We start from the raw sequence: 17204 nt of genomic DNA, 5'->3' as shown, positions 1-17204 counted from the left end.
TTAAGGGGCTGGTGCACTGGGCTTGTAGGGGAACAGAGAACCCTTTCCCCTGTTCTTCTGTCTGTAATATCATCCAGCCGGGTTACAGACTGGAGAGAAACCTGACTGGCTGGGAGCCCCAGTGCACTTCTGGGAGAAAAGAAGGATCCTGGGAGTGCCTGGCTTTGGAGCCAAAACCAGGGGTGGGGCCAGCAGGTTATAAAGTATCCCCTGCTACAGTGCCAGCTAGAGAGAACCAGATCCGGACTGAGTAACCAGCCATGTGCTCTGCTTTGCATCAAGCTCTAGACTAGCAAAATAAAGGTCTGTTTAGTTGCTGGTGAATGCCTTTACTTCCATGTAAGTCACCAGTGTGTACCCTGTGGGAGGACAGGTATTTTTCGAGTGCCTGCTACGTGGGAGCAGCTGCCTATCCAAAGGGAGAGGTACTTTGGGTCAGGTAGCGCTACCTGGGAAACTAAAGAGGTCTGGGGAAGGGACTTTGCCAAAGACTAAACTGGGCAAGGGTATTTCCTCCAGGAGTGTGGAACGGTGTCCTGGGAAAAACTATGCCAGAAGTTGGTTAAAACCATACATAAGTATAAATGAAGGCTTGGGAAGGCTAAGCAAACCAACATCAATAAATATCTTGCAGCACTCAGAGAGATTTGATTTATGGAAACAGGACTTGTGTTCTGGAGTATTATACATGGAATTTAATATTGCAGTTTCTGGCAAACAGTCTAGCAACCCCTCTGGTTTTAGTGTTTTAGTTGGTTGTGGCTCCCTAGTGTATATGTCAGGATAATATTTGCTTGGCCATCTAGGTACCTGACTATTCTTAAAATGTCATTCTGTATTAAGGTGACCTGTGTCTCATGTCTTTTTAACTCTGTTGATAAAAGAAACCTCTTTTGAGAGGAGTTAAAGTGGACCTGTCACCCAGGCATAAAAAGCTGTATAATAAAAGCCCTTTTCAAATTAAATATGAAACCAAAAGCCATTTTTTTATTAACACATCCATATCCCTTATAAAAGCATTAAAAAATCACAGCTGTCAATCATATATTGCTTACCACGCCTTTATGCCTTAGGCATAGGGGTGGGGCAGACAGTTACTTTCACTTTCAATTCAGAACTTATTAGATGTTGCTGCTCTCCTCACATTCCCCCTCCCTCCTCACCATGTAATTTTGTAACCAGTGCATGGATATGGGTATCAGGTCCCCCAATACTGGCACAGAAACAAGATTTTGGCAGGATACAAAGCTTGCCTTAATAACAGTGTCCACAAAATGGCCCCTGCCTGCTTGCTGCAATTGTGAATTCCAAGGCTGAAGAAAATAAGATTAAAATAATTTCTACAGTGTAGGTGAAGTTTATTTTGCTTGACAAACACAGTAGAAAACAATTTTTGGAATTATTTCTTAGAGCGACAGGTCCCCTTTAAGTACATTTAAGTTAAGTATTTTCATACGTGCCTGCCTAGGCACATGCATGTATGTGTGTTTATCACCCTTGCCTGATTTATACACTGTCTGGACTGGAGAGTCAAAGAAATAATATTATGATAACAGTAGTGAGAAAGGGTGATAATAGGGAAAAAAGAAAACGGAGAAGGTAAACAAATTATTCCTCAAGGATAAACTAAGGTTTACACTTCCACTGACAGAGGGCACCTTTTGAAATTCCCCACTGCATGGAGAATGCGTACACATGGCGGGCAATAGTGGTCACTGAAGTAGCAGTAGTCCGCCCCACTCCACAACCCTTCCCTGATCAGAATCAATAGCATTGGTACCTGTGAGTGTTCAAAGAATGGGTACAAATGGCAGGGGAAATAGGGTCTAAAAGAATAATACTTTTAACCCTAAAGTTAACCCTATATTAAACGTAACAAGCTAACAATCTGATTGGCTATATAACAGACTCTTACTTTAATCAACCAACTTTCAATAGGTAAGAAAGAGGACAGAAGCAGAATCATAATGAAGGTTTAATTTGGGGGACCTGAAACATGATGTATAAGAAAACATAAGGAGCCCACATTATCCATATGTGTGTAGTGTGGATGTATAATCTTGGATGAAAAAGTCTCCGGAGAATACACCATTACCGTAACGTTATTCGGTGGGATAAAAAATAAGTGCGGTCCACAAGCCTTTGTCATATTGTATATTTAGAATGGAACAAGTAAATGGAAAGAGGGTTCAAAATTCTCATTGTGCCCCGCTAGTTAAGATAGGTATAAATTGGTGCCGGTCCATAGGTCTTTCCATATATCAACCCAGAGGGATGGGCTTGTGCCTTTCCACAATACACGCTGAGCTCAATCTAATAGATCTAGGATGGAAGAAACGTTGTGGATTTAAACCCAGATTGCAGTTTCACTGTAGTAATCAGTGTAGGCTGTATCGTATTCTTGCATTATCGTTTGCCTTTGTTTCCATGGAGTGTTTTCTTTAACTAATGAAGTCTGAAAAATGGTTAGTGGGTTAAAAAACTGTGAGCATAACCAAGTAGATGAAAAGTCAGAGATTTAGTATTAATGGGCAAAGCTGAGGTATATATTTCAGCAAACCCTTTGGTGAGGTCAGAGCAGATTGTGTAAATATTGGGGAACCAGCAGGTGCGGTTTGAGGAACATTTTATGTACATACCAGGAGAATATTTAGCCCATTCCTCAATGTAATTCCAAAGACTAGCAAAAGGCTTCTCCATCCGCTGGTTCGTGTATAGGGATTACAGAGTCACTGAGGCAAGCCTTTAGGGCAAATGGGTGGGCTCACCAATATGGCATTTTCCACTCCTGTGGGGTTTCCCTTACCGGTCTAAAGGTCCCCATACATGGGCCGATAGTAGCTGCCGATATCGGTCAGTATGGGCAGAACCGACCAATCGGCCAGGTTAGAAAATCCAGTCGGATCGGGGACCACATCGGCTCGTTGATGCGGTCCCTGAACCGACTGCCCCATGGCCGCAAATGTAATTCAATCGTTTGGCCCCAGGGCCATTTTTTTTTTTTAGCTACTTGCTACCTGATATCGCCCACCCCGTAGGTGGGGATATCGGGTGAAGATCCGCTCGCTTGGCGACATCGCCAAGCGAGCGGATCTTATAGTGTATGGAAGAATGCAAGGTTTTGTTATAGCTCTATTTTGTTCTCCTCAATCTGTATAGCTCCCACATACCAGCTTCTAGGGCTTTTTACCCAGGTTTGGTAAAGCATTCTATAGAATAAATATAGTGTTCTAGCTTGCACTAATGTGGCTAATCTATTGGCAAAAAATCTGCAGCAGCAGCATTCCTTCTCTTTTAAATAAGTATTTTGTGATGTGAAGGGGAAGCTGCAACAAGTCATTGCTCACTCATGGCTGTCTGGCTGGCATTCAAACTATTCCAATGCCTAATTCTGTGCATCCCCATGCCACCCATATGTAATAATATATGAATAGAGAGGCCTGTGAGGGTGTGGGATTCCCTGGTGGGAGTGTATTGCTTGGTCTCTGTAGGTATGTATATACATGTATGTATTGGGGGTCATTTGGAGGGGTTTAACTTGACAGACTGTTGTTTATTTTCAACTTTAAATAACTATGTGACTATACTCTGTACTGGAGAAAGTGGTACTTGCACAGAATATCTGCTTGGTTCTGCACCCAATATTGTCCATCCATAAACCAAATCCCTTATCAGTAGCCGATAAATAGAGAATACTAAAGGGGTATGTGGTATTGTAAGTATCCCTGAGCAGCAGTCTGTCTTCTGCCACTATGTTCCAAAGCACATCCCATGCAACTGTCCTATTTGCAATAGACCAATCAAAGTGAATTGTCACATGGTTACTGTGGGTCACTGCATTATTCCTATACATTCCCTTAAATATTTGTACTCAAATTAATGGACAGTGTCCTTCCTTTTCAGCAAACAAATATTGGCAAAAAACCCACAATTACGGTTAATATTGCCTATAGTCTCAAAAACATGGAGTGGGTCCTGCAGAATTTGGCAATAAACACTCAAAAAAAGCATCAGGAACAGTGAACTTACATCCTGGAGCTGCAGGAGCCCTACATGCTGCCCTCGCACCATTGTCTCTACCTGCACATTCTGTGGGAGAAGAGAGTCAATGTTAAGAACGGTTTTGCACCAATGCCATTACATTGGCCCCTTGTAACAAAACTCTAGGCAGTGTCTGTGCATAGCCCAATAATGCATTGCAACAGTTGCTAAGAGTTTTGTTGTTGGTGAAACTGGCGCTGACGAGCCTAGCCTTCCTTCTGTATAGGAAGGAGTCAGGCTAGGCTCGATCAATCGATCGCCGCATAGTGGACACTTCCCCTGCATCGCCGTATCGCCTTTCTTCAAATGACCAGAAGCCAACTTTTAACAGGTATTTTGTACTACAGCATTCAAAATAATAAATGGTTTGTAGAATAGGGCAATTATTGGGGCAGGGTAGAATAGATTTTTTAGTTAAAAATGTTTAGTGTTACTTTTCCTTTAATTATAAATGCCATGTTGGCACTGTCTGTTACATTTGGGGCTAAAGTGCCATGTTTTGTAGACTTATTCCCATGGAGCATCTTGTTTAAAAGTCACCAGCCCATGGTACTTTCCCCATTTCCCTGCCCCAGGTATCCCTTCTACTGATCCAAGTTGGGTACATGGGCAGTCAGGTACCAAGAAAGCCGCTTTGGTGAATCAGGGTGCGGCAAACTAAAGTTGCTGAATGTAACTGGGAATACTGGGAGTGAGACTTTCTATGTTGGGGGAAAGGCTGTTGCCTACTTACAAGCACAGTGACTTAGGAGATTGATGATTAATATAGGAATTTACCATAATAGGAGGCAATGGCTTCAAGTTCGATGTTATCTGTCCTGATGTCCTCCAGGACAAAATAGAGCAGCTGTAAGTGAAAGGAAATGAGCATTAGGGACAGAATTTTAAATGGCGTTTACAAGTGAATAAGACAAGATGGTGTATCCATGGGAGAATGTATATGGTAAGGCAAGATGGTACCAGGAGAATGGACTGTGTATAGTATGATAAAATGTGTCAGGTAATTATGGGACAGTGTATAGAGTTTGGCAGAGCTGTATCAGTGCTGTAACTGTGGGGTAGTGTTTATAAGTAGGAAGGCATACTGTGCAGAACTAAACCTTTCTCAGCCTTTACACATATACGTAAGAGCTGCCATAGTGCTTGCTCTGCTGTATGTGCACAGAGGACAATGGTATGGCAACTCCCACCTATAGGTAAAAAAAGAAGGATTGTCAGAAGTGAGGTGTGCTGGGCAGACAGACAGAGAGCTGCTTTAGGAGAGGTTCTGTAGAAAAGTGACAGAGAAAGCAAGATGAGGAAGGATTTTGTACTCTGGCAGTGACCAGGCTGCTTGGCTGGGGGTCTCTTAGTAGAATATATTGCATCTTGGAGACAGGAAGTGATCCTGTATCCAGACTGATGCCAGTTACACAATATGCATGCATGTTACACTAACCCCCATAACACAGGATAAGTTCGTTGGATACTAATCCAAGGCTATTGTGACACAGGGAAGTTCTCACTCCATGTTTGTTTTTCTAAACACTGCTCAAGTATAAATAAAATTATGTTAAAGAGGGGAAAGAGGAAAGCGCTCGACTCCGTAGAGTATGCATAGAATGGCTCATATCATGAAGGGAACCAGTGGGTAATGCAATGTAGGTCAGGAACTAAAAGAAAAGTCAGACACTATCAGAACTGTGAAAATATACTTTATTATAATAAAATGTATTTGAATTGTAAACAATGGGCATGTTGCAACACCAACGGGCGTCACTTTGTGTTTCAAACACTTCCTAACAAATTCAGTTTTTTTTTCTTTTATGAAACATGCAAAATAAATAGTATGAGCACAGAAAGCATTGAATGCTGGCCACATGGTACAAAATGCTGGTTACATTTATACATTGTAATGGCTCTGATGTAGAATTGTCAGCGACAAAGGAATAGAATCGACTCCAAACTTCCCTACTACTGATCCCTACTGCGCCAAGCCCAACACCTTGCTTCTTTTCCCACAGCAGTTACAACATTGTAAACAATTAAAATATTTAAGAAGATAAAAATAAGGCAAATGAACATTTTTACCAACATGCACCCAACATAAAAATCTGCTGTTATTATTATTCCTAAGAAGGGATAAGCGCTATTATCATACTCTTGCCAAGGTCGCTACTTTGGCCTTTTGCTCTCCCCCTTGTTATGACTCAGTGCTCGGGCAGAATGGTTCCAGACTGCTTAGCACTCAAGCTTGGAGTCCAGTCAGGGGGAAGATATAGTGCAAACATTCCGTGTTGTTCTAGAAGGCATTGTCATATACCTAGTGCACAAGTGCCAAGCCATGGAGCAGGCTTTAAAATCCCTGTGGTATATCATATAATTCTTTAGTGCTTCAAATCATTTTTTTTCCAGTCATCATCCTATATCCAGACACCACCATATACTTTACATTCTTTATTACCTCTTGCTGTCACAGACACCAAGAAACCTTTTACTGTAACAATAAATAATACTATTTACAAATGGCAATACCTATCTATGCCAGCAGGGGGACTGCAATAAATAAAAGCTCTTAATTGCCTCCTTCTACAAATATTATTGCTGGATGGATAGATGCCTATGGGATATCTACAAGCTCTTGCCAGAAGATCCTAGCTTTTTAAACAGTTTTCGTCCTTTGGAGAATAAACTTTTCTTCTTTTTGTTGGATGCAAAGCCTTGATATGGGTGCTGTCTCTCAGACATCAGCTTGGAATTAGCGGCTTGTCCACAAGAAATGGGATCTTCAGTGGGGGAATCTGGAGGGTCAACGGGTGCTGCAACCCTTAACTGGGACAGAAACAAACAAAAACAATGAGAATGAAAGAAGTCAGACCTGAGCCACTAATTAAGGAGATTTGTACTCTTACGGCACTTGTTCTTCAACTGCAAGGTTATTGTGGTATATTGTTATTTGTGAATAGGAGAGGCATGAATAGAAATATAAACAAAAAAAGAATAACAATTCAGTGACCCCCATTTGAAAGCTAGAAAGAGTTAGATGAAGAAGGCAAATAATTACAAACTATAGAAAATAAAAAAATGGCAAGAATTGCCAATCTGTAACAGTAAAAGTTAACTAAAAGGTGAAATACCTCTTTAACTCTGCATACTGCCATTTTCCTTATGTTTAAATACTTACAGTATGTACCCATATGAGCTGGGGAAGATCCCTTATGGTTGAGTGGAAATATATTAGAAAAATTATTATGCAGGCAGGTAAAACTTATGCCTGGGGGCCATGCACATCATTCTTTCCCCTCAGATGCCCCCTTACCATTCAAACCATTGGGGTTTTATGCAACAGTCATTAAACAGAATCTAAACTCTCCTTTTAAAAAGAATAAATAAATAAAAACACTATGCACAAAAAAATGTGCATAGTATCATCTGGAAATGCCGCCCACTTTGTGTAAGTTGCAGTCTATCTGTAAATCTAGAACTGGAGGTAACTATGCAGAGTGCAGTCTGCTGTAGGCAGAGGTAAACGTACAAGAAAAGGTGAGGGAAAAAAAACATACAGTGCTTGCTTTTTCACTTCAGCCCCTTTATAGCAGCACCCTGTCTTACTTTCAGGTTAATCTTCCAGGGAAATGTGCATTAGATTGTAGATAGTAAGCTCTTTTGGGCAGGGCTCTCTTCACCTCTTGTATCGGTTATTGATTGCTTTATATGTTACTCTGTATGTCCAATGTATGAAACCCACTTATTGTACAGCGCTGCGGAATATGTTGGCGCTTTATAAATAAATGTTAATAATAATAATAATTAAATTGCATGAGTTGGATTAAATAGCATTCTCTTTATAAAGCCAAGTGAGTTGCATGGCGAGCAGGTAGCGAGTGCAAGGGGGCTGTGCAGTTTGTAGCTTTCTAGGATACAAAATGTGCAGTTCATGCATCTATAGGCTCCTTGCAACCACATGTATTAAACTAAAGTGTAGCTGTGACACATGCTGATTTCTCTAAAACTGATATTTATCTGCTTTTTATTCAGACTAAATTGTTGCATAACCCTGTTTAAATTCACAGAGAGGCTGAGCAGAAAACATCATGCAGGGGTCTTTTTGTATGGGCCCCTATACTTGCCTGAGACCAAAGAGTGGACCTTGTAGGCAAAGACCAATACACCTTATGGATGATGAGAGAATGCAAAGAGACGTGTAGGCTCAAATTACACCAAAAAAAAAAAACAGCTGGGCTCAAAAAGACTGACAGGGAGCATACCGTAGAAACATTGTGAAACCCTAACATTAAAAAGCAACATTTCAAGTGATTCCTGTGTCATATCATTTATATACCTGAATGAAGGGATACCAGACAATTGCTTCTTTAGTAAAATAAACTGGATTATTAAAAGGGGTAACAAGATATTAACACAATCCCCCAAATTTCACCAATGCAAATGTATTACAGGTACGGGACCCATTATCCATAATGCTCAGCACTGGGGGTTTTCTGGATAAGAGGTCTTCTGTAATTTGGTTCTCCATTCCTTAAAGCTAATAAGTCATTTAAACATTAAACACAATAGGATTGTTTTGCCTCCAATAAGGATCAATCATATTGCAGTTGGGATCAAGTACAAAAGTACTGTTTTATTATTAAAGAGGAAATGGAAATCATTTTGAAAAATCTGATTTAAAATAAAATCTATGGGATATGGCCTTTCTGTTATTCAGAACTTTCTGAGTAGATAACGGTTTATTTTGTTTTCCTCTCAGGAATTCTCCCATTTGGAGTTTCTGCAGCTATTTGGTTGCTAGGGTCCAAGTTACCTTAGCAACGAGGGAGTGGTTTATGAATAGGACAGGGCCTGAATAGAAAAGAACAATGCCAATAAAACTGTAGGCTCAGAGAGCAATCGTTTTTTGCTGTTGGGGTCAGTGACTCATATTCAAGAACTGCAAAGATTTGGAAGAAGGTGGCAAATAATTCAAAAACTATAACAATTAAATGATGACGACCAATTGAAAAGTTGCTTAGAACTGGCCATTCTATAACATAATAAAAGGTGAACCGCCCCTTTATGGATTTTTAAGTCAGTTAGGGGTCATTTGTTATTATTATTTGTTATTGTGTAAAGTGCAAACAGCAGACAAGACACCTTTTTTTAACTCTATGCCTCAAGGTCTCTATGCTCCAAAGCTGCTTGCCTGACCCTTGGTATTTTTACAGATACTAGCAGGAACACATGAAACCAGAGTGTATTCAGTGTAGTCTGTAGCACCATCCCTTAAGGCAGCTAAAACAGGTAGGCTGATGGTACATGTAGCAGAGAGGGGTATTTTAAGGCTACTGTTTTGTGCCCGAGCAGAGTGGTAGCCAAGGCATTCCATGTACCATTAGACTTAAAATCAACAGAATTGCTGTCAATATAAAATCATGATGGGTTAAAAAGCATTTCTTTATTACAAGAAGTGAATCTGACTTTAGTCAAGTAAAAGGGTGAATGTGTGAGCAGAGAACAGTTTCATTCAGGCATCAGACAGCTGAAAGGTAGCTGCTTTTTAAGTCAATCATAGATCTTACAACTTGCAGAGCACTTAGAGCAGTGGTTCTCAATTTTTTTGACCACGCCCACTTTGTGGCCACGCCCCAGTTGCCACACCCCATTTTTAAAATAGTACCCAAGATGGCACAATAGACAGCACCCCCATGCAGTGCCCCCCATACACAGTGCCTCATTTGCCCCCATAAACAGTACCCCCCCATAGACCATGCCCTCAATTGCCCCACAGACAGTAGCCCCCATAGAAAGTACCCTCCATACACAATGCCCCCATACAGTGCCCCCCATACACAGTAGCCCTCCTTACACAGTGCCCCCCCATACACAGTAGCCCTCCTTACAGTATCCCCCCATACAGTGCCCCCCATACACAGTAGCCCTCCTTACAGTATCCCCCCATACAGTGCCCCCCATACACAGTACCCCCCCCATACACAGAGCCCCCCAATTGCCCCCATAGAGAGTACCTGCAGCCGACCGCTCACGCACCGTCTGTTCTTGGGCTCCTGCTCCTTATTCGGCTCCTCGTACGGCGGCGACAGGACCTTTTGTAAGGTTGCGCCCGTGCGTACGTATGACGTACTGTCGCCGCCGAATAAGAAGCAGGAGCCCAAGAACAGACGATGCGGGAGCGGTCGGCTGCAGACAGCGCGTCCCGCTGGCCTGGATTGTTTAATCCGGGACAGCGGGACGCGCTGTAAAAACCGGGACTGTCGCGACCCCCGAGAAAGGGTCATTCGACCCCCAAAGGGGTCGCGACCCCCAGGTTGAGAACCGCTGGCTTAGAGCATTTTGTATTTAATACTTGCTTGGAGCAGACTTGTGGAGGTCAACATGGAATAGAGGGCATTTTTACATATTCAAAGTTGTTTAATTGTTTTAATACTTTATTTAGAAAATGTTTATGTTACAAGGTTGATGCTACTGTAGTAGCGCATGCTTTGGGTTTTAGAATTAAGACAGAATATAGTTAGAATATGCGCTAGTCTTTGAAAAAACACACAATAAGTGAATTAATTCAGTGAACAGTTACATTCAGGATTTGCACAAGTGGAAGGTGGGGAGTGGTTCTATTCTAATCCTAGGCTAATTGGTGCTGGGGGATGAGATCTCACTTACTGTACATGGCTGGCTCTGACTTTCTCATTTTAAATAAATCACTTGGATCTTCTTCTCAACCTCTGCTGATCCACACAGTAAAGAAACACAGGCATAGACAAACAGATAACACATCAAAAACAATATCAAAGACAATATTGCACACGTATTTCAACTATTCTGCAACATCTTTATGTATGTGGGTAATGCATCTAATGTAGGGAATATCATTATATTCAATAAATAGATATGATTAAAAAAAATCCAGAGTAAGCCTATTGCTGAGCTGTACGGATTAGACTGCATTGCAGCATATTTAATAAATGTACAACACTATGGAAATTACATAGTTAAGTGGGACTGAGAGAATCCCATTGTCCCAGAGTTAAAAATGCAGGTCCCTGGGAACTATGTATAACCCAAGTTGGTGCTATTTTGGGGTAGTAGTGAATGAAAAAAGTAAAATATGAGTATGTGTAGGCCCAGAAACAATAGGAGGCCGAATGGACTATAAGCAGCTTTAATATATGTTAATGGAAAATGTCATGTTCCTAGAGTTTAGGGGCCCAATGATCTTCTTGAAATAAGTAGTATTAATAGTTTCAGCGATTAATGTGCTAATAAGTGAGCCAAGTTATTGGAATTTGCCCTAAATTTTACCCTAATCCTCTGCCTGTACTTGTCACTTTGCTCTGATACCCAAGTCACGTAACATTCTACAAAAGTAACTTAATTGTGTAAGTTGCGTAAATTGTGTAAGTTTTAACGTTCAATCAATATTTCATAGAGCCTGGGGCAAGAGTCCCCCCTGATTGTGGCCTTGGGGCACTGCTGCCATGATGCAAGTTGAGAATATTGCCTCAGCCAGCAGTGTCTCAAAAGTTTGCTGCTCCTGGCAACTTTACGAGCTGAAATGAATCAGAATTCAAAAACCCAGTGCAGAGAGTGATGTGGCGGCTGCAGGTGCTGGGCCTTAAGCTCTTGCCTGTTCCCGGGGCTACTGGCAGTATCAGTTCCAAACACAGGCCCCTGTACCCCCGCAGCACATCACAGCTTTAGTAGAAGTCACATGTCTCCTGTGCAATAGCTTTGGGTACTTGCCTACTAAACCTACTGCTAAAAATGTGACGTGCTGCACATGAGGGAATATTGGAATCCAAAATATAAACTCACCTCTTTAAAATTAAAGATTTTTCTACTTTTGGGTGATTTTTCAAAATTTACACAATATATCTATAGTTAGAATATACAATACATATATTTCTAAGAAATGTTTCCTGTTTTCAAAGATTTAGAGGAGTTAATTACATTAGAGGGCAGGCTAATCCAATACTAAAAATGAAATGTTGCGCAACAAAAACAAAACACGTGCATTTCACACACAGATTAAGATTTTCTTATGTCTTCTCGCTGTTATTTCTTGCCAAAAGACTTCAGGATCTGAAAGCTGGCACGATTTATTTAAACCAATGGGCATGTCAGCCCATGTGTGACTGGAACTCCGCTTACTTAAAGGACAAGGAAAGGCAAAGTTACTGGGGGGTGCCAAAATGTTAGGCACCCCCAAGTGACTTAAATCGCTTACCTTTTACCCCGGGCTGGTGCCCCTGTTCGGAGAGAACAGCACCAGTCCGGGGTACCTGTAGCGCTTCCTCCTTTAACAGAGGAGTCGGCTTTTCACTCTACTGCACATGGGCTGGTCCTGGGGTCCCGGAAAAACTAACCAGGAAGGAGGAAGCGCATCGCTACAGGTACCCCGGGCTGGTGCGGTTTTCTCCTAACAGGGGCACCAGCCCAGGGTACAAGGTAAGCAATTAAAGTCACTTGGAGGTGCCTAAAATTTTGGCACCCCCAAGTGACTTAGCCTTTCCTTCTCCTTTAAGAATACTTGAGAGCTCTCTAGCATCACTGAGTTGCTTTAGCAATAAAGTCTATAGAAAACCTGTGCTTAATGCACATAAAAATATCAGAGAACTGAAAACTGCAAGAAATGGTGAGAAAAATTGAGAAGTATCTTACCTCAGTATTGTCTCTTGCATGAAGAGCCATCTGTGCATCTGATTCTTCTACTTGTGGCTGGGCACTTTCCAAAAAATTGGAAGGTACAAGTCCTCTTAACCCATTTAGCTCCCCCTGTGGGCAGAAAAGGAACATGAAAAAAGGTAACAATAACTTTATCTGTAGATTAGGGATGCACCCAATCCACTTTTTTGGATTCAGCTGAACCACAAATCCTTTGTGAGAGATTCAGCCGAATATCGAACCGAATCCGAACCCTCATTTTCATATGTGGTTACATGACAAAAAGTCATGTGATTTTAAGGATTCAGATTTGGTTTGGCCAAATCCGAATCGTGCCAAAAAAGTTGAATTTTGGCCGAATCAAATCCTGGATTCAGTGCATCCCTACTGTAGATCATAACCTGGCAAATATGTAGACATTATATGCTCATTTATCCATAAATATATATGTATCTCTTCAACAATATAAAAACATACCATAATTAACAAGCCTATACTTATAAGCTACCCATTACCCTTGTTAAACGCAGATGACCGTGTATTAGACAAGTAAAGTTAGTGTTTCAGAGTTCTACTGAGTTACACTGCTTCAAGCTGAGGATTATGGGAGAAGTTGTGCATCAGCTTAAAGGGGTTGTTAACCTTTTGGTTAACTTTTAGTATGATGTAGAGAGAGAAATTGCAGTTGGTCTTCATTTTTTATAATGAGAGACTGATATATTGATAAGGAAGAATATAAATATAAGTAATAAAAGGTTAACTATAACAATAAAACTGTAGTCTCAAAGAACAATAGGTTTTTGGCTGCTGGGGTCAGTGACTCCCATTTAAAAGCTGCAAAAAGTAAATAAGCAAATAATTCAAAAACACTAAAAAATAAATAATAAAGACCAAATGAAAAGTTGCTTAAAATTGGCCATTCTATAACATACTACAAGTTAAAGTTAAACCACCTTTAAGAAATTTTCATGCAACTTTCAGTATTATACTAAATTTGATGTCACATAATATAAGCCTGGTATTAAATCTGAACCAATATAAAATTCAGTAACTTACATAATAAAAGCCATCCTCGTCCATTGGCCCAAACACAGTTATGAGATCTCCTGCAGTGAAGTTCAGTTCTGCCTGGTACACGGAAATAAAAGTACAGCATTTAGATGAAGATACATTCCTTTCATTCTTTACCTGGCCACTAACAAAATACAAATATCTGCATAGTATTTAAAAGTATACACGTTAGGGTTACTAGTTGGTTTACCCATGCACTGCATTGGTACTAACAAGGCAGCGCAGACTAGGGGTAAGCAGGAGAGGTTCCTGCCTGGTGCCCCCCAATCGTTGCGCCCTAGGCAGGTTCCTCTTCTGCCTACCCCTAGTTCCGGCCCTGGTTATACAGATTATAAGAATAATGGTAAAACCCCAAAATCTCACCTCAACATCCATGTTTGGAGAATTTTCTCTGGGGTTATAATCAAATATTGCCACCATTTTTTTGGGAACACTCAGATCATGCTGTATTTTTCTGCTCTTTTCTGCAAGGAAGATTATAACAAAAATGTTTTTGTGATAGAAAGACTAGACAGGCTCAATAAAAAGGTAGGGAATGTTACAATAAAATGTAAATAGGATGCAGACAGGCCTTTCAAAAATATCTGAAACTGGTCTGCAGCTCTCAAGTTTGGCATATAAACTGCTAACCCTCATCGAAATCCCCTGATTGCAGAGTGAAAGGTTTTGTATAATTCGGAAATTGTTAAATAGGTAATGCCTTTTTCTCTTACTGAGTGGAAGCCATTGCTACCACTTAAGACAAAATAAATTAGCCACTATATCTCTTAGAAATGGCTTATAATCATTTTTAACACAAAAAATCCTGAGCTTCCTTTAGTTAATCTAATCTATATAGCAAGTAGGTATCCACAGAAATACTCAATCTAATACAGGTATACAGAATCTTACAGGAAAAATAAAAAAATAAATAACCTGGTACATCTGTCACATCTGGAACAGGCACAATGTCCACTAGAGAGAAAATAAAAACAACATTTGATAATAGAAAAATAAGCAGGCTATCGAACATCTATGGACATACGGAGTTAGGAATGGCGAGAGACTCTACATAGGATACCATAAAATATGGAAATTGTATGGAATCCATTATCCAGACTGCTTTGGTTTTCAGGATAAGGAATCATTCTGTAATATGGAAAACCATGTCTTAATGCTACCAAAATATATTTAAATACTGACAAAAACAAATTGTTTTACTATCATATTTCTAGGCATAAATCCATGTTATCATCAAGTACAAGCTACTGTCTTTGAGTACTGAACACCATGGGGTTGCTGGCTTTGTTCCTTACTGTACGTCTCTTGCATATTTCAAGCTGACTAAATTGCTTTTTATTAGTACATGCACATCTGTTGTAAAAGCAAAGCACAGATGGACAATACATAGCACATTGGAAAGACAGACCTTTCTTGGAGCGCCGGGGTTTTGGAGGAGGGATGATAAGGCGGCCAGAGGGAGCAAGAGAAGGAGAAGGATGTGGAGGAGAGAAAGCTCTGATCTCTTCAAGACATCCAAGACAAAAAAGCAGCACAGACGAGAAAAGGCAGCATAAAGTAAGCAGAACACACACATGTATATCCTAAATCATTCCAGTAGCAGCATGCACGTTGCACTGCCACACCAAAATAGTGGCATTAAGGGCTGCTAAGATTTAAAGATTGTATTGCTTCATGCTTTTATGTTAGCAAACTTGAAAAAACATGCAACTTATCTATGTTGTCTTCCCTGATAAGAACTCAGTTAAAATAAATATTTCCATGAAAGACATGAGTCTAAAGTCCTGTGTTTGCACACAAGCCTAATGATTGTGATTCATGGTGATTCTGCCATTCTGAGCAATGTTCATCAAAGGAATTTCCTTACAAAAAGGGATTAGGCTAATGCCACACGGGTGTATTCTCGGCAAGCCGTAAAACGCTTGCTGAGTACACACCCCGCTACTATAAATTTATCCTACCTTGTGCCTGCACACGAATGAATAGAATACCCTCGGGTGCAGGCACATATAGCCGATATCCACCAAAAAACGCGAGACTTCATATCTTCGGCAGATATCGGCTACATGTGTCTGCACCCGAGCGTATTCTATTCATTCGGGTGCAGGCAGAGGTAGGAGCGTATGGCGCTCTTTTCGGCAAACGTTTTTGGCATTAGCCTTAAGTTGAAAACTATTTGTCACTGATGAGTTCATTTTAAGCAGCTGTATTCCCTACACCCTTTGACATCTACATCTTAGTGGTCACAGTAGTACACTGTGTAATGTAAAGCAGGGCCTACAGAGACCCTATCTATCCTAACCTTAGCATTCCAAATCCTAACTAAATTCCTGCCCCCTGGGTTTCCCAAACTTACTTCTGTGTCTAATCCAACTCATAATAACTTTTCACACATCTGCTGGTTCACAGAAAAGATACATCGCTCAGCACAGGGAAGAGGTTTCCATATGCTTGGGTTGACCATGAAACAAACTGTAAAAGCATTAGAGTGCAGAAGCATATTCAAACACTTACCCAAATCATTCAGTATGGTGGGTGATGTTACCCAACCCCGTTTCAGTAGTTCCGCTCCCATGTCCTCATTTTGAATGTGTAACTCAGAAACCATGTTACAAGGAATGTATCCTGTTTTCCCAGCACATTCTCCATGGTAAAACCCATCCGCATCTTTATCTCCAAAAATCTGAATGATCAAAAACAGTCATACCACTAGAAATTAATTTGTTTAAAGCCTTAGACACCTAGTCTTACCATTAAACTGTTAATGGGTTTCATAATTAACATATAGCCTGAAACCCATGAAAAGGTATGCCCATACAGTCCCACTGATTAAATGTCTGCAGAGTAGGCCTGAAGTAACCCTATCAAGGGTGTAATTACAGAGGAAGCAGTCCCTGCGGTTTCAGGGGGACCCGGGAGGGTACAGGGACCATAAGTCATTTCAACATATATCTTGGTAGAATAGGTCAACTTTATAATATTTTGGGGCCCTATTTTTAATTTGCTCTGGGGCCCAGTAACATCTAATTGCACCACTCAACCCTATTTGCCATATTTATTATAGTCTGTTGCCCATAGCAACCAATAAGATTGTTGCCTTTGTTTTATATCTTGTAGGTGACCATTCAAATCTAATTGCTGACTGGTTTCTATGGAAATATGTTGGTTTAAACTATAACTATAAAAAATGTGCCCCAAGTTTACACATAGTTGAAAATCATCTGAGAAATCACAGAAGAAAAACAGTAAAAACGTTTATGGACACATTAAAAGCATTATATCAATGATTCTTAACTTATCAGTATGACCTTAGGAAGAAATCATGTATCAACTAACAGCAATATGTTTGTACCTTGTATGGGAGACTGGGCGCAAATACAGACACATGCGCTAAACATGCTATTATATAAATCTATTCTATCTTTATACTATGGATATGG

At 40.5% G+C, this 17204-nt stretch overlaps 1 protein-coding gene across 9 annotated transcripts in view; it reads right to left on the bottom strand.

Moving 5' to 3' along the window:
- Window positions 1–5718: 5718 nt before the first annotated feature.
- Window positions 5719–17204, bottom strand: part of tspoap1 (TSPO associated protein 1) — a 64505-nt gene continuing 53019 nt past the window's right edge. For 7 of the 9 annotated variants that reach the window (XM_031896725.1, XM_031896726.1, XM_031896727.1 and 4 more), the window contains 6 exons: window positions 16279–16447; window positions 14680–14718; window positions 14128–14228; window positions 13750–13821; window positions 12691–12804; window positions 5719–6852 (listed from right to left, as the gene is read on the bottom strand). In XM_031896725.1, the coding sequence (XP_031752585.1) occupies window positions 6652–6852; window positions 12691–12804; window positions 13750–13821; window positions 14128–14228; window positions 14680–14718; window positions 16279–16447 (696 nt within the window). In that variant the 3' untranslated portion in view covers window positions 5719–6651. Of the gene's footprint in view, window positions 6853–10692; window positions 10758–12690; window positions 12805–13749; window positions 13822–14127; window positions 14229–14679; window positions 14719–16278; window positions 16448–17204 lie in introns of all 9 variants that reach the window. The other 2 variants (XM_031896730.1, XM_031896728.1) reach the window with 2 other exon arrangements.

Source organism: Xenopus tropicalis, chromosome 2 (genome assembly GCF_000004195.4).
Source record: "Xenopus tropicalis strain Nigerian chromosome 2, UCB_Xtro_10.0, whole genome shotgun sequence".
In the NCBI taxonomy this organism is placed as follows: domain Eukaryota; kingdom Metazoa; phylum Chordata; class Amphibia; order Anura; family Pipidae; genus Xenopus; species Xenopus tropicalis.
This window is presented reverse-complemented; position numbering and strand designations above follow the sequence as displayed.